Source organism: Gallus gallus, chromosome 2 (assembly GCF_016699485.2).
Source record: "Gallus gallus isolate bGalGal1 chromosome 2, bGalGal1.mat.broiler.GRCg7b, whole genome shotgun sequence".
NCBI lineage: Eukaryota > Metazoa > Chordata > Aves > Galliformes > Phasianidae > Gallus > Gallus gallus.
This window is the reverse complement of record NC_052533.1, coordinates 127159818-127177852: the sequence shown is the minus strand read 5'-3', so window position 1 is coordinate 127177852 and position 18035 is coordinate 127159818. Positions and strand designations below refer to the sequence as shown.

At 43.0% G+C, this 18035-nt stretch overlaps 1 protein-coding gene across 3 annotated transcripts in view; it reads left to right on the top strand.

Moving 5' to 3' along the window:
• Positions 1–292: 292 nt before the first annotated feature.
• The window catches only part of NIPAL2 (NIPA like domain containing 2), a 54182-nt gene continuing 36439 nt past the window's right edge, over positions 293–18035 (top strand). For all 3 annotated transcript variants that reach the window (XR_005857587.2, XM_040695908.2, XM_015282959.4), the window contains exons 1-2: positions 293–626; positions 16999–17067. Coding sequence is in view for 2 of the 3 variants with exons in the window: in XM_040695908.2 (XP_040551842.1) it covers positions 540–626; positions 16999–17067 (156 nt within the window). In the remaining variant the exon portion in view is untranslated. The remainder of the gene's footprint in view (positions 627–16998; positions 17068–18035) is intronic.

The following is an 18035-nucleotide window of genomic DNA, read 5'->3' as shown; positions in this document are numbered from 1 at the left end:
TTGTATTAGAAGTAACAGAATGAATGGATAAAGCCACAGGTTGGAAACAAACCCATTTCCTGAAATCTCTGCAAAGAATCTATTCAGGATACCTATTCACAGGTAAAGAATACATGACAGAAATAACAATTTCTGCAACTGAGTACACACACATGGAAACAAAACCCATAACCTAGCAGTGAATATTATGGCCATGAGATTTAGGCACTGATTTGAAGGAGTTAAATTCCCAGGCTGCCCTTTCAGAGCAGGGTGGGGCACTGGGGAAACCAGAGAGGGGGAAAAAAAAGGCACCTGAGAGCTCTGTGAAGGAGCAGCAATACCTGCAGACCAAGTTCCTTTCCACTCCTGTGCACTTCGATACAGATCTTCCTCAGCTGAGCATCTGTGAGAGCCCTTGGCTGTGCTGGGCTGCTCTGTGCACCCCTAGGTGCGGGGTGACCTACCTGCACAGCCCTGTCTGCACCAGGAAGCAAGTGCCACGTCCCCCACTCGCCTGTCCCTGCTGGTGTGGCTGTGCATGGCATGACCAGGGGGACATGGGCATCCTCCCCGAATCAGAGTGGGCGTCCTGGGGCACGTTCTTTGAGGGCACCTTCTCCAGCCGCTGGTACAACAAACACAAGGTAAGTGCTAGCCCTGAGGCACTAGGAGGGGGGGCAGGGAAATCATTTGAGCTTCTCCACACAGTCCTCTGTAAAGCACCTTCCAGCACCCATTTGCTGCCAGTACCTGCTCCTTCTTCGCCCCCCAAGCAGTGGCAGTGCAGGAGGCTGTGCTGCCCTGGTCTGGAGCATCTCTGATATTTGCTGTTGGTGTTTCTAATGTTGTCAGTGCTGACAATGTGGTATTTGGGTGACTGCAAAACAGAGACTGAAGCGGCCCCCGAGAACTAGCAAGTTGAAGCATCTGCTAACAATAAAAATGAATTGGAGGCTGATTAAATCCTTTACTTCTTCCTTTCTTTTTCCCTCATAAAGTAGGAGGCATGGCAGGGTACTCAACATTCTTGTTTTTCACTACGTAAGAAGCAAACCACTTTTTTATGATGCAAAGTATTGGTATAAATTGTGCATAAAATGGCTTGTTGGTAACTGCTCTCCTTTCTCTGTGAGCAGCCCAGTAGCAGGTTGTAACTCAGGGAAGGTCCCCAAAACGTTTCCCTCTGGATTCTGCATGTGCTGCTGGCTGGATATCCAGGAGGCAGGAGGTGTTTCTCAGCTTCAGAGGGGAGGAGAACTGTGAATTCCTCTGCTGGGGTCCCTGAGCAGCAGTGCTCCTGCCTCATGCCCAATGGCAATGCTTCTGGGGACCAGAGCTGGGACCCCTTATGGAAGCAAGAGTGTGGAGCAGGAGTTGGTGTGGGTTTGGGAATTAGGGCCCTAGGACTTGGAGTGCTTGCAGAACTGTTGGGGAATGCAGGGATGCCTGTACATCACAATGGAGTTTTAAATTTGCTTGCAAAACATCCCAGCCCTGCTCCTGTGTTTCTTGGAGTAGTTGTGTGAGAATTGCTGTTTTTTAAGCTTGGCAGTTTTCTTGCTCTGGTTTTCTGTGTTGGTATAGTTGAGGCTTTGGAGCAGACAATGGGTGACTCTGGGTCATGAGCTGCCAACAACCCTCATTTACCAAGAGTTAGCTTCTTCTGTGCACCCTCGTTTTCACATTTTACATTTTTTGGAAGCATCGAAAACCATTTCCTCCCTCCACTCCTGACACATGGGCTGTTCTGGCTGTCTCCGTGGATCAATCATTTCAGGTCTGCAGGCAGAGGTTCTGTCCCTTCCGCTTGGGAACACACGGCCGTTTTGTCCTCTTCATTAGGTTTTGAAGAGGAGCTCTTTTGTTTTCTGCCTCTGCCAGCTCTCATCTGTCTGGAAACATCCCAAGAAAGAGGAGGTGGATTGTTTTGAGAGAAGCACTTTTCAGCTTTGTGAGCTATCAGGAGTTTAAAGATCCCCCAGACGTGAGGGTCTTGGCATGGCTGGTGGCCACAGCTGCCTCATGCCATGTGGGTATCGAGGACATCCACTGAGGCAGGGAGATCTAACCCATAGGTTAGGGAAATCCATGGCACTCCAGTAGTCCTAAATGACATTTGTAAACATGAGTCTCCGTGAAGAAGTTAAAGTGCCTGTGTCCTTATTGATCCAAGATATTGGCACAAAGGGGAATGCCTGGTTGCAAAGGCTGGAAGTGGGACTTGGTGGCATCACATGGATGCAGCTTACTTAGTGTTGCTCGGGGCCATGCGCTGACAGCCTTCCCTGCCACAGTCTTGTGTTGTGCATCATGGGGTCATGGACGTGTTTAATGATGTAGCAAAATCTGATGAAATACTCAGTTACCTGATGTATTTCCTGACAAGCTACCACTTCTGTAATATTTTGAGTCTGTTGGAGTAATGAACATAAGAAGCCAGCACATGTGGAATTCGTCTGCTTAATTGAAATGTATGTAATTGCTTTGGTTTAATCCTTTTTTTAATTCCTCTTGGCAAATCTCAAAGGTTGTTTATTTATTTCCAATGTTGTTGTTTATGGGCAAAAACATTTTGCAACATTAGTTGAGGTCATTAACTATGATATTAATCAAGGTTTAACTTTGTATCAGAGAAGGAGAAAAGACCTTGGGGTAGAAATAGTCAATGAAAGCTCAGAAGAAATGCTTCCTCCATAACTCAGTATTTTATGTGACTGTTGTGTTTACTCACTGTGTGTGGTTGTTCAAGTGTGGAAGCTGAGACTGAGAGGGAAAGTCCTTTCATTTCTGTGTTTTTTCCCTTCTTTGCCTGTCTCTTAATAAGCTTGGGGTTATTACAGGCTGCCCAGACACTCACGTCAAGAGGTTGTTTTATTTCATGGGCTGTAATAAGTCATTTCGGCTCTATCCTTGAGGTTTGAAATGCTGACAGCTCCTTCAGACGGACCGGTGGCCTCCTGTCCCATGGCAATATATCAGCATCTGTCACAGGCTCACTGTGCAGGTGGTGGCTGTGTGCAGCCAGGAAACCCAATCTTCGTGTGCTCTGATCTGACGGCAGCGGTGGCTGCCATCAGCTGTGGTGAGAAATCCCCAGGATTAAGCATGTCGCTGTGAGGTCTTTCTGTGCTGCCTTCTATCATATACATGAAATGTAAAGTGCTACAGTGAAGGCTTTAGCTCATTGTTTTGAAGGAGGAAGTCTTCAGCGCTTGATCTCACGTCTCGATGCTATGAGCTCGATGCAGCCTCTTGATGTTCCCAGCAAGGTGAAAGCATGGTTTGGCTCCAGAAGGACCTGGCATAGAAGGGTTGTCTCCTCATATACCTTGGCTGAGGAAGCACACCAGAAACAGTGAGATCCTCTTCTGTGAGAGCTGGCCCTTATACCAGAGAAATCTGTTGTCACGTACTGTCCTACAAGCTTCCACCAGGATGTTTAAAGCACTTAAAAATGAATTTTCCCCTGCAGAAAGCAACCACTGGGTATTATCAGGCTGTTAATGGTGCAAACTCTCCTATTTTTTTTTTTCCATTTTCAGTGTTTTGTAGGGCTTTTTATTTTTTTTTTCTTCCCAGTCTCTGTAGTTTCCCTCATGCCACACTCTGTTCCCTGATAGACTGCAGATGCTCACTGTTTCAGGCTGATGGGTAAGCCAGTCCCTGAGCACAGAGAGAGCAGAAACAAACATGCCCTCGCCCTGCTTTCTGCTGCTGTGCTCATCTGTGAAGGCTATGGTGGAAAGTTTTCCCCTGCTCCAGCTCCCTCTTCTAAAACTGTTGAAAGCCAACAAGGGTATCAAAACTGACTCTACGTCCTCGTATCATTCTCAACCTGTTAGGCTTCAGAGTTCAGAGGATTTCCATTCCCCTTCTTACACAGGTGAATGTGTATGGGAGAAAATGCGTACAGAATTGTCAGTGGAAGCGCGTGTTCTTTACAGCCCTTGAAGTTATAAAAAGGAGCTGCCTTTCTCTTTTAATCTGTCGTGGGGAGTCCAAAAGTCAAAACTTAATTAAAAAAAGCACTGTGATCACTTGCTGTCAGTGCTGTTACATGCTGTTCTGGTGTGTTCTGCTGTTGGGAATCCAGCAGCAGTTCCACTGCTTTGTCCGCATTTAATTAAGCTCTGCTAGAAAAGGACATGATGCTTAGGATCACAAGTGTAGGGCTGTCAGCTGGGCCAGGTTTGAACACAAGCTTTCAGATTCTGCCAAAGCTCCAGGTCTGATCTGCACTCTCCGGGTTAGAGAAAGAACAGCTGCTGCATGAGAATTTTTTAATTGCTCGCAGATAAAGGAAATAACTACACAAGAGCCTTACCCTTGGCCTGTCCCCCTTGTGCTCATGCCATAGGCAAATTTGTATTATTGCAGCTTTCAAATTCCTTTTTTCCTCTATTCACTGTAGGAGGAATGAGAGTAAGCCATGAGGCTATTTATACCTTAATATAGGGAAGGTAGAGGATGGGGCAGCAGGTCTGGAGCAGATGCCATGGATGGACAAGTATCCCAAAGACTGGAGACAGCTTACAGTTTTCTCAACCAATCTAAGGAATGATCTTGTGATCTGGTTTTCACCGGGCACTGCTGTCGGTCCCAGAACTGTATGTATATAGACCCAACTAGAGCTCTGCTGAGCATCTGTTTCCTGATTCTATCTGGGTTATTTTTCCCAAATCTCAGATTCTTTCCTGTGCTTTCCCTTCCACCCCGATACGGTAAAATGAGTTTTTCAGTTTTTTTTTTCTGAGGATATTAAAGAACATGTGAATTTGATTTCTTTCTTTTTTCTTTCTTTTTTTTTTTTTTAATCATTTAGGAGATAGAGTTAACCAGAGGCTTCTTAATCATGCTAATCTGTTTTAAGAGTTTTGAGAGCTTTAATTTGGAATTTCCAAGGTAATAATAACATCTTGTCATTTGCCAGAAAGGGAGTGCAGAAGACCAGTGCAAGAAAACTTTTCTCACCATTTTACATATCCTGCCTAGTGCAGAAATTAGTTTTACTTCAGACAGCTTCAAAATGGTATTTAACTGGAATTGCTTCCCCTTGTCATCACTAAGTAGGAAACACCAGGCACAGGACAAGCTTCAGTCCCTATCCTGCTTTGTCTTGCCCACCCTGAAGCTCTGCAAATAATGGGCTCTAAATTAAATTGGCCATGGCTGTTGTATTGATTTTGGTGTCCCACCGTCTTGCTTCGGAGTTGCAAGGTGAGGTAGGTTGAAGGTCTGGCTGCTCATGTAATCACCAGTCTGCAAGTGAGATTTCATGAAGGTGCTGCATGCTTCTGGGGCATCACCGAAGATATCGTATCTGTGCTTCTGCTGCTTCACTTGCCATAGTGCCTCATTTGGTGAGAAAGTTTGTCTGGATAGATGGACTGGGGAATACTCATCTAATTCCTTCAATAAAAGTTGCCCTTCTCATAAAATCTCACCTATGACCATATGGACACTTAGGATTTGGTGATCCAAAGAAGACTTCATTGCTCTTTGAAGCTAAGATATGATGATCATCTTCTTATGTTCTAGAAGTCTGGTTTGGACATAAAAAAATCGATGTCTCAATCTTACCCTTGCATCTCTCCAGCAGTATGCTGGGTCTGATTAACTCCTACTTGAAGGAATCAAAAAAATCCCAGTGACTCGAGTAGAAGTTTGATCAAACTCAGGAAACAAGGCTTTAGAAATATGAGCAAACTCCAGAATGTGCACTTCAGTCATAAGGGGAGCGAGGACCTTTGGCTAACCTAATAACCAAGGCTGTGATTATTCCATTTGGAGTTTTGGTGACACGTATAAACTGTTATGTTCATGTTTATAATGTCACCACACATCGTCCTAGAAGAATGGCATTTATTAATGTGAACAGTTGGGAGATATGCTTTCCATTCTGTGACTAATCTAGACTTAGAAACATACTGCCAGCAGCTTCAAAAGACAGCCAGTTGGTGTGCGAATCAACGCCAGGCCTAGAGCAGAGATCTTAAGAAATGTGGCAGTGATATTTGCAGAGTAAGCTCAAAAGTAAATAATATCAAACAAACGTGTATTGCAAAAATTGAGGTTATGCCAATGTAACTCCACTGTTCTCCATGGTAGTCATGGCTGATTTACATTGTCTAGGCTGGAAGCTTTGACCTCCTTTGGTGATATGAGCTCTTTTGCCCGTAAGGTGAAAATGAAGAGAGACTGTGGAAAAGTGATAGAGAGAAACCATGGGACTGTTGGACTTCAACACTTGGATGAGGCACTCAGTGACTGTCTAAGAGAAGGGCTGTATTGTCCTTTGTATCCAGCACTGTTTCTGCAGAAGCAATCCTGTGGTGCATAGGTCTGTGGGATATTGGCCCACCGTGCTAAGTGCAACATCTGGAGGAAGGCCAACCATGTGTGGAAGTCATGACTGACAGCAAAGCAAGGAGGCTGCTTGGACATTGCTACTTCAGGATGGCTAAGACAAAGTAGTTAGTAAGTCTAACTCGCTGACTTTAATTCCCTTTAACTGGATCAGCTCAGTAAGAACTAAAATCTGACACTGGAGTCTTAGCTAGCATGTACAATGATTTAACTGTTATCTTGATCAAAATGAGGTCATTTGGCCAACTGATACGTATTGCACTTGAATCCTTTTTCATCAACATCCAAAGATACCCACACTGGAAAGAGATTCCTGTAAAAACAATCAAAATATGAGCTTTGTGTACATAGCAGACTTGTAACCAGAGAGTCATCTGATAATTAAAACATGCTTTAAATTTTGGGGGCTCCAATCTTGGAGTAAGTGAATTCTGATTCCATTTACTTTATGACTATATATAACCTAATATAATCTACTACTTCCTGGCATTTTCTTTATGTATTTATGTTTTGGACTTGTCACAAAGTTCTTGCATTTATTGACTTCTAATGACATTAATCTCTTTGCGATTTTTTTTTTTTTTTTTCCTATTTCTGTCTGTTGCTCCCTGCAGTGACTAAAGCACCATGAACACTATCATTCAGTGTCGGTGTTATCATGCAGCAGTGACTGAGTCATCATGCCAAGATGATGGAGAACAAAGCTTGTAGTGTCTGCTAAAGCTTCAGTCTAACAAAAGCTAACAGCTTTTATCAGATCGAGGCTCTAGCATCTCTTGGCTGTATATTAAAAGCTTCTAGGACAAACTAAAGATCATTAGGTGGTTTACAAGAGAGAGCCAATGGCACCTAAGGAAAAGGGTGCTCAGTTCTCTATTTTTCTTTTAATTCCTAAAGCAGAATGGACAGAATTTATCTATATAGATCTCATCTCTCTAGTGCTCCCTGTTGAGTGGAAACTGTTTTACTACATAGGCTGCTCTGAAAGTAATGCCTCCCATTTATCCCACAGAAACTACAACAGATACAAAAGCCCAATAACACTGTTTGGTAGAGCAAATCCTCAGCTACGAAGCAATATTTTTCAGCCTAGTCACTGTTATTAGCTATGCATTTTTGCCAGTGATGAAGAAGAGCATGCACGCTGCACTTGTAAAAATCTGCTCCAGCAGAGGTGACCTGTTTTCGCCACTGCTGAAATGCAGCACCCACCACTCCACTGTGCTCATATCCACTGTTTGGTCTCCACATTCAGCAAGCACTGATGAATATCAGTGGGTGCCATTTTTTCCACATGGAACAATTCAGTTACACATCTTAGGTTCACACACACCTCCATGTCAGATGCCATTTTGTCAGATAGCTTCTCTGCTGCCATCTGTCACACAGCAACAAAACAGAACGGAATATTGGTGGGAAGGTTCAACCTCTACTGCCATACTGCCCACATCTGCCTCTGACATCATGGGCCAACATAATAAAATAGGAGGCATTCATTTTGGAGCAGCCCTCATACTGTATTCTATACTATATTAAAATACCAATCGAAGCCAGTAAATTCTATAAGCTAAATTTGCTGGAAGAATGCTCAAAACTAGGTGAAAATACTTCTTATCTCATATAAGAGCAACAGAGAGCACAAAAAGGAGATAAAGGTACCTAGAAGGAATTGTCCATCCAACTTGATTCTTGTTTTCTCCAGCAGGTCAAAAGATGTTTTGGTTTGTGGTAAACTAGACATTTCCTCTGTATGCCAGCCAGCACCCATCACAAACTACAAAATGGCTCACAACACTTTAAATCAAGTTACAGATCAAAGTAAAAGATCAAAATGCACAACTGTAATGTGTCAGAGGGAAAGAGAAAGGGAAAATGAGGCCATTGTCTACGTCCCAGGCCCCTGCAAGAAATTGGCATATGAGATCATTTCTCTAAGAAATGTATTCCTTATCCTAAACCCCAGATTTACATCTTAAAGTTTTGACCAGAAGCATCTGTAAATTAAAAGCATCCAGTTGTGTTTGTGTGTCTGTGCACCCATATACATGTGTGTGAATATTTTAGAGAGTGCAAGACCTCTTGTTTTTAAATCATCACTGATAATCTAGCAGTTGTTTATATTTAAATGAATGGTGTTGCTAACCAGAATGTTCTGCCTTCTGGAGTCCAGTCCTTTTTTTACATTACAAACTATCTGTAAATGATTAACGCTCTCTGTGGAAATGAACAAGGAGAGCCAAGTGCGTGAGGGGCAGGAAGAAAAGCAAGAAACAAATGTGCAGCACCCCTCCTCTGCAGGAACTGGAAAGGCCTTTGGGCTGTCCATTCCTCTACCATATAATCACATAATTCTTTTCCCAGATGGATCAAACTTCATTCTAAATGCAGTCAGATCTTTTCTTTTTAGCCTTCCTCTCGTTACTCCTGTTAGAAGCTGCTCTGAAATGCCACCAGCCTTTGAATGTCCTAATTTCCCATTCATGATTACCCGGGCCCACGAGTGTGCCGGTGGGGTCCAACAACTGAGCATGTTGAGAAGACTCTTCTGTGTACATCAAAGGAAGAGTTAGCTACAGGTAACAGAAGATTCATTGAGAGGGGATGAGAAGCTAGTCTGCCTCTGTTGGAAAGTCATATTGGAGAGGTGCATGCTGGAAAAGGCATGTCACTGCCCTGCTCCTCACAGCTGGTATAGGAGATTTTTACTGTTGCTGTGTGGGCTTTGCGTATCTCATGTAAGTGGAATTTGTACTCCAGCAAGGCTTGTACTAAAATACCAGAATGGAACAAGCTAGGTGTGTTTTGTTCAGAGGAGTGTTTGTGTGTAAAGGCAGAGCGAGGCACTCTGTGCCTTCTCCTGCAACCTAGCACTTAACAGTATGATTTATTCAGTCATTCTCATAGCTCCCTGCTGAGTTTGCCAGTCTTTCTGAGTACGGGCAGTCCCCGTGAATCTTGTGTGTGCTCTGTGCTGTGAGCTCCCTTCTCCTCAGCTCTCCGCTTAGGTGTCCAGGGAGACATGCGAAACAGGTGGAGCATCTCACTATGAGCCAGGCTATCATTTCTGGGAATTAATATACCGAAGGTCTTAGTGGTCAGGATTGTACCTTGCCTTTTATACCAGGGCCAGACTGGAATTCCTAGAAAGCCAACTGGTGTGCAGTGGCAGAGGGGTATCCTTCAGCCACTTGCCCTTTTTTGGGAGAACCTGGCCAGACAGCGCTTGCATCCTTGTTTGTCCTGAGGGACTTGGAAACTGACAAAGTTAAACAATCCTTTCTTTGCTTTTCTGGGTATGTAATTTCTGTAGTTGCCATGGAGATGCTATGTGATGGTCCTTGAGAAAATCCTTCTAGTAAGATGTTAGCAACTATGATTGAAATTTTTAGAGCCTCTATTGTGTGCACGCTGGAGAGGCTTTTATTTGCAATCTAACAGGTGATATTAAAACATGAAATGCTCTCTGATTATGCAGCACAGTGTCTCAGTCTCTTCATCTGAGGATCAGTGTAAAAATCCATTCTGTCCCTTCCCCGTTCTCTCATTTATTTTCTAATTCTGATATTTGATTCTCGAGTATAGGAAATTGAAATTCAGGAGATGAGAGGTTTTGCTGCAACTCCTCAAAAAGGAAAGAAATTACTGTTCACAGTGCTTTTAATATGATAGTGGATAGATATGGCAGTATACATGCATAGTGAGTGTGTTAAAAGTTACTTTTTTATTATCTTTTACCATTAAAATTCATCACCTCGGTCTGGAATACATTATGGACATTAACTAATCGGACTGAGGAATATAAATAAGAATGCATGAAAATGATTGAAGCATGGAGCTGAACAGAAGTGCCCCATTTCTGTGGAGGATTTATCCTCTCAAGCTCCCGCACCCTTTGATACCTTACCAGGATTTCTTTTTTCAGCCTTTACAACTTGTCTCTTTCCTGAAAAAAAAAGATATACTCTAAATTCAGAAGTAAATGGAAGATAAAACCCAGTAAAGGCAAGAGAACTGCAATATTTGTGAGATAGGAACTGTATCTACTGTGGTTTGGAATCCTGCGTAACGACTCATGTAAAACATGTGAAGTGTCTTGTGTTCACTCAGATTTACTCTGGCTTAGTTCCCTAGCTCTCCTCTGTTCTTCTGTTCCTAAAAAAGAGGGAGACAAATGTTTTAGTTCTCTCCTTGTACGTCCTTTGTCTTTCATGTCACAGTGAACAATCCACGTCTAGTTGCATTAAATGTTCCAATGCTGGTAATTGCTCTTTTACTATTGTTTCAGATCTCCTTCAGTACTTTACGTGGGCCTGAATCATATGAATATACAAACTGCACTGTGAAAGCCACTGAAAACAAGGAACTTATTTTCTTTATACATCTGTAAAGCGCTGCGTACAGCCAGAGCTCTATAAATAATAATAGCTAAATGATAAGCTTCTCCTGATTCCACACGATAACTCTTTCAAAGCTATGTTTTTTGTTAAGGATGCTGAATTTTCCTTGCTTCAGAGTTAATGCAGACTTGGAATTTTAGGAGGCATTTCTCCTAATTTTTTGTTACAGGACCCATCCAAGTCTGGAGAAATCCTAATTACTAGAATTCAAATGTGGCTTTTGAAGCCATGTAATTCATGACGTTTGTTGAGAACACCTTTAGTTCACAAATAAACGCAGAAATAAAGAACAATAGGAGGAACAGTTTAACTGGCATTGTAAAGTTAGCAGAGAACATGCCTTTGAAATGATATTTTTTTTTCTTATCATCAGTTTAATTTACCAGCATGAAAAGTTTCCACAAATAATGCCCATATACCTTTTACTCAACACAAATTCAGTTACTCTTTCTAAGTATTCATTTCATGGGCCTGGAAACTTCAGTTTAATGTGCAATAGGAAAACACAGATGTAATATGGGTAAATTGCATCTCCCTGTACAACTGAATCTCCAATGCAGATTTCACTCTGCCGGGGATGAATTTATTAGAATTATTGCCAAAAATTTAGATTTCAGCCTGGCTTTCATTTATCCTAAGTCCCTTGCTTTACTTTAACAATAAAAAGAGACCTTGCATATAAAAGGCTCTTTTAAAACACTGCCAGAATGATGTGAAAAGGTGTTAGGGTAAATAAGCATCAGGCTCTGCATGCGTGCTCAGTGGAGGATCGTATGCAGTATGCTGCTCATTTATTTTGGATAGCAGTACATTGCCACTCCAGTTGGCAAATGGGTGCCTTCTGTCTGATCCTTCAGAGCCCCCTTCCCCACGCCTGGTCTTGTGTGAGAGGCTCATGCAGCTGGGACGTGGGATGCCACGTACTGGTGAGAATGCCTTGCTAGATACCAGCTTGTCACTTCTTGAATTCCCTGGACAGTGCCTCATAATGTCATGATCCTTTGGTCACTTTCATGGCTGGCAAGCCACACAGGGTCACCATTTTAAAGCACTCGCTGTGGCTTGTGAATTTTAATCTGCCTTCAGCGTTCAGCATTGGCAGGTGGCTTATAAAGAACATGATGCTAATGGGGAGGGTTTGTTTCAAACCCTCCCAAAATATTTTGGGAGGGTTGTTTCAAACCTGGAACAGTGCCTTTCTAGACTCACAAACAGTTGTTTTAACACAAATGAGGCAGTGAGGAGTGGAGGCCTAGGAATGGGGATTGAAAGGCACTCCTTGAGCCAGTTTTGCCAGCAAGGGAAACATAGAATCTTAAATTCATAGAATTGCTTGATTTAGAAGGGATCCTTAAAGGTCATCTGGTCTGATTCCTCTGTAATGAACAGGGATGTCTACAGCTAGATCTGCTTGCTCAGAGCCTCATCCAGCCTGACCAATATGTCTCCAGGGATGGGACATCCTCCACCTCTCTGGGCAACGTGTTCCGGTGCCTCACCACCCTTACCATAAGAAACTTCTTCCTTATATCCAATCTAAATCCTCCCTCTTTTAGTTTGAAACCATTTCCCCTTGTTCTATCACAGCAGACCCTGTTAAAGAGTCTGTCTCCTTACAGCCCCTCTTCAGGTACTGAAAGGCCATTATCAGGTCTCCCCAGAGCCTTCTCTTTTCCAGGCTGAACAGCCCCAGCTCTCTCAGCCTGTCCTCATAGTGAAGATGTTCCACCCCTTGGATCATTTTTGTGGCCCTCCTCTGGACACACTCCAACAGATCCACGTCTCTCCTGTACTGAGGACTCCACATCTGGACACAGTACTCCAGGTGAGGCTTCACCAGCGCAGAGCAGAGAGGCAGGATCGCCTCCCTCCACCTGCTGGCCATACTTCTTTTGATGTGGTCCATGATACAGTTGGCTTTCTGGGTTGTGAGGGCACACGGCTGGCTCATGGCCAGCTTGCCATCCACCAGTACTGCCAGGTCTTTTTTTGGCAGGGCTGTGCTCCTTCCTTACCTCTCCCAGCTTGTGATAGCAAGGGTTGCCACAATCCAGGTGCAAGGCCTTGCACTTTGATTTGTTGAACCTCATGAGGTTCACATGGGCCCACTGCTCAAGCCTGTCTAGGTCTTTCTGGACAGCATCCCATCTCTCAGGCATGTTGACTGCACCACGCAGTTTTGTGTAATCCAAAAAATAATGAGGGTGCACTTGTTGGTGTCATTGATGAAGATGTTAAAGAGCACTGGTCCAAATATTGACGCCTGAGTGACAGCACTCATCTCTGATCTCCATCCAGACATTGAACCTTTGACCACCACACTTTGGGTACAATTGTGCAACTAGAGATCTGCCAAACACTGGTAAATCCACAGTCTCTGTCTATGGTCCATGTGCTGCAAAGCCAGCAAGTGAGTTTAACAGCTTGTTTCAAATCAAATTAAGGTAAAGGAAATAAAATGTCTGTATTTTTTTACTTTTTGGCAAACTTACATGAAGGATGTTTCTTGGACAAGTGTAATGTATTTGGAAGCATTGGAAGAATGCGTCAGCAGTTTGAAATCTGGGGTACAACAAAGTGGCCTGTAGGTTCAGACAGATGTTTTGGAGATGAAGGGATTTGCATTTTATGCCAACAGTTTTGAGTATTTTGGTCTTTTTCCCATAGATCTTCTTAGTTGAGTGAAGTAGCACCATGGCTCTGGAGTTGTGTCTGAAACTGAATTCCCTCATGGAGATTTGTCTCAAGACTTGTGTGTGGGAAGTTGTATGGATGATATCACAACTGGAAACTCTGTATTCAGAGAATGTCATGTTTATTAGAAAACTGGCTGCTACACCAGTCTTCTAAAGGACATTTAATGGTAGACACAGCACAAATGATAAAGCCTTTTATATGGCAAGATGGGAACACAAGGATTCTGGTGGCCTTCAGGGCAATACAGCAACCATTTCAGTTTGATAGGGTGATCTTTCTTCTGTTGCAAGTCGTCATCTTTCATTCATGCCCGGTTTTATTAGTCTGAGATATTGCATCCTATTTTTTCTCTCTTGCTCTGAGCACTGCTTTATATGATAGCTCTTGTGCATTAGGAAAAGTCTGTTAGCTTACGATGCTCTTTGATTTGTGAAGTTTACAATCTAATTTTCTCCTTTACTGAATTTTTCTTCCGTGTTGTTTTCTGTAACATCGGCATGTCTGAGTATGAACTCATGTAAGAAAGTTTTGCCATGCTATAGCTGTGTGGTGTGACTGTACTTTCATCTTGTCTCCCTGAATGGACCCATGTGATATTTGACCTCCCTCATGCACTGCACTCTGCTTTTAATCTTTAGGGGTCTGTCCAGCCCTGGCTTTGGAAGTACGATGCTATCACGCTATTAACCAGAGCTCATTAACACATGTCAGTTTAGAGCAGGCAGCGCAGTATATATGCCAACAGCAACATTCAGGTGAACTATGTGGTCATTACAATAAAATGACCTGAGCAGTGAGGGTAAGTTTAGAGCTCAGACTGCCACTATAAATTTGCCATGATCCTGTGCAAGCACTGTTTTTCCCTGGCTCCTCATGGCCTAAGTCTGCACATCAGCCCTAGGACTGTCAGACTGCCTCAGGAAGGCCACAGCAAGGCCAGGCTCCAGCCTGCAATGGGCCCTTGCCAAGCCAAGCCTATGGCCCTGCCCAGCCTCTGTCTCCATCCCCAGGGAGCTGCTCAGTTTCCCTGGCTGCCTGTTCCTGTTTTGGGATGGGAAGGCCTTACCATTCACTCCATGAGGAGTGAAATTCTGGTCTCAGTACCAGGGAAGTACTGAAACTGTGGTCGCATACCTTGTCTCAGTACTTCACAGAAAATTAGAAGGCCAAATATTTGAGCTGTTCCTGGGAATTTCTGGAAACTGCAAAAAAAGCAATGACTTTCGGGAGATAATTCCAGTTCGGAAGTTGGGTGATGATGGTGAGAAATCTGGAGCAGCCCGCAGGGCTATCTGAAGAAAGCTCACTCCAATCTAATGAAGCAAAGCTTTTGTGTACTTGACAAACCAACCACTGAGGTACAAAAGCATTTAGTGCTGGAGGGGTCACCAGTGATGCTCAGCATGGGAAGACTTCCTACTGGAGTCCCTATGCATGTGTTACATAGAGCCATAAAAGGGGTATTTGATTCAGAGTTCCTGGAGGTAGATACTCAGATCATCATTGAAAGCAGTGTAATTTTGCACTTTTTGTTTCTAATGATAAATCAGAGTCTCATCCTCTGCCACCAGCTGCGTGCTAGTTTTATCTGAAGAGAAAAGGAACGGTTCTGAGAAATATTAGAAGCCATGACAGTCATTCCATATGGTACCTTACACCTGGGTTTTCAGCAACCCAGAATGGATGTACCAGACCACAGGTCTGCCCACTCATGCAGACTGAGCTTGGCGACCTCACTGTTTCCACCCATGTTCTTCACTGACAGCGTAGCTCACCCTTTGCAGCCAGGACATGTACGCCATGTATGAGGACTGCTGGCTGCCTTCAGGAGTTAGGGCTCCTGCCTAAGGAATTGAATGATGAACGTGCTTTTGGCAGCTTAAAAGCTGGATGGAGAGCCCCCTTTGAGATCAGCACAATTCCTCCCTGGAGTCTGGTTGTCTCCTGAGTCCTGCTCGGTGTCTGCAACCATGAGCTGGGATTTAGGAGCTGTAAGGGGCTGCTCAGAGATACAGCTGTGAGGGCTGTATTGGCTGCTGAACTGAAAAAAGACGCAGAGTCCATGCTCTGTGCTGCAACTAGCAGGGATATATTACGATTACTTACGTGAAGGCAACAAAATGGTGAGGTAAATGAGCTGGCAGTTCCTGTTTTCTGTTCCCTGCTGTCGCCTTATTCTTAAACCCTTCATGATGAGGCTGACAAGGTCACTTCTCCACCCCCTCACAAAGGAACATGTTGTCATTTAGAAAGAACAAGTCTTTGGGAACAAGAAAACAATTTTGATTTAACTGCTATTTTATTGATACTGCTGTTTGTTTGCTGGATGAAGAAAGGAACTCAATAATCCACATGTGAATAGTCAAACTTTGCACAAGATGTAGTACCACCAGCACCAAAGCTTTGGGGAGGAAAACTCACCCCCTGTGCTTCTATGAGGCACTGGGTGATGGCCATTTGATAGCAGTTTCCCAGTGTGGAAGGGGAATGCAAGACTCTTCATGTTCTTGTAGTACTTACTTGTCTTGGTGACATTTTGAAATCTGCAGAGCATTTCACCATCTATGTTTCTGTTGTCTGCTTTTCCTTCTGAGCCTAAGCTGCTTCAGAAGTGCATGGGGCTGGAGATAGTTGGATTCAGATGTGCCTCTTAAGATTATCATCCTTTTCTAGACTTCTTGTGGTAAGGCTGTTCTTTCTTCATGCTTTTGGAGATGCTCATTTGTTGTCTTTGTTTGTAAAAGTCCACTGATAATACATTTGTCCTCTCTGCAAGCTGATGTGTCTTCTCATGGCACCATACCGGTGGCCTTGGATGGGTGAGTACACTTAGGACCACATACAAAGGTTGCAACATTTTGAACATAGTTGGGGAGCTCTGTGTATCTGTTCATTGAACTTGCTGAAATGACGTCTTTGAATGTCTGTTTCCCAAAATAATGAGTCCTACTTGAATGTTTTTAATTTCTCAGCCCTACAGAAAGTTTGCAAATCTTAATGAAAATTAGGCTGTTTGGAAAAGGATTTGGTTAAATAACATGGTACATTAAAGAAGCTGTCAGCAGACCTATGATCCTGGCTGCCCTGTCAAATAGTGGATATGTTGAAACATCAGATCACTGTGTTCTAATATGAACAATGTGATTGCTGTTGATTTCACTTCGGGGTTATGTAATAAAACAGGTACTTAAAAAGAAAGAAAGAAGAATTTCTGTGTGTAGTGTTCATGTCAGACACGTCTAGTTTCTTTCTTTTGCAAGATTGAAGGACATGTCCTTCTGAAGGGCTGTAGAACCACATCCTGCATTGGGGTGCCCTTCCAGTTCCCAGCTGTTTACTACTTAAGCCCTAGGCACCACGCACAAGCTTTGTTATTACAGTCCACTGTACAGAGAGGCTTTTTATCAGTTTCTTAGTGCAGCCTGAGCTCAGTGACATAAAAGTGCGATAATTTAATTTTGATCCTGTTATGATGTACTATCAGAAAACTACCGTTATATTGTTCTTCTTCACCTAATAAGTTTGTTTTGTATTTCTCTGTTTGGTGATCCTGCAGACTGAGCTCTTGGGAGTTTTACTTGCTGCTGCCTCAGATTTTCTGATTAGCATCTCTTTGAGTATACAGGTATGAAATTATTTCTCTTTATTCTGAGTTGTTTGTATTTAGAAAGCAACTTACTTTATGATTTGTTTTTATGGTGAAGTTCAAAATACAAATTTTGTTGTATTTAATAAACATTCCCTCTCCTTCTTTAATTCATGTCCCGCAGCAGTTTTTGGCTGGGTTCTATACCTCGATTGGTTATTTGCTGTGATTCCCATATGAGAACAGGATCAAAATTCATAAGTCCTCCTGTAATGTGCCTTAAGAATGTATCATATGTGACCTCCATCTGGTCCCACTGCACACCACAGAAACCTGTCTCGTTAGGTCCAAATCGAAACTGGGAGTGACTGCACATTCTTAAGACTGCTTAATGAAGTGATCAATGTAATTAAATGTCTGCAGGCATAAAGATGTTTGAATATTTTTGTTTGTTTGTTTATAGAGATTCAACATACAAAACAGTGTACATTACTGTGCATTGGTGGCCAGTGGCTTGGGGAACTTTGCCTTTCTTTATATTTCCTTTCTCCCTCAAGGGCTAAGCTTCTTCCTAGGATTTCATCCCCTGAGCATATTCCAAAGCATGAAGCTGCCATAATGTTCTGCTTTTTCTCACCAAGGGGAACAACTGAGGCTATGGCATATCACAGACCTTATTGTTTGACCCATATTCTGTAGCAAAACTTGCAGAGTGAAATGGAACAAGGAAATGATTTACGACTTCTTTGTGACTCTGCAGTGACACTTCCAAAATCAAATATCAGATGGTGAAGTAAAATGCATGCTTTACAGTAATTTATACTATGATAGCTGTATTGGTTTGTTTCCATCTTTTTTTTTTTTTTTTTTTTTTTTTGACTCATTTCCCCATGCAGAGGGGCTGATGGGGTATCTGAGAAAGGAAATGATATTCTGCAGAACCAATGTGGTGAACATTGTGTTCTTCCTCAAAATGACACCTTCCTCATGGTGAATGCCTGGGCTCT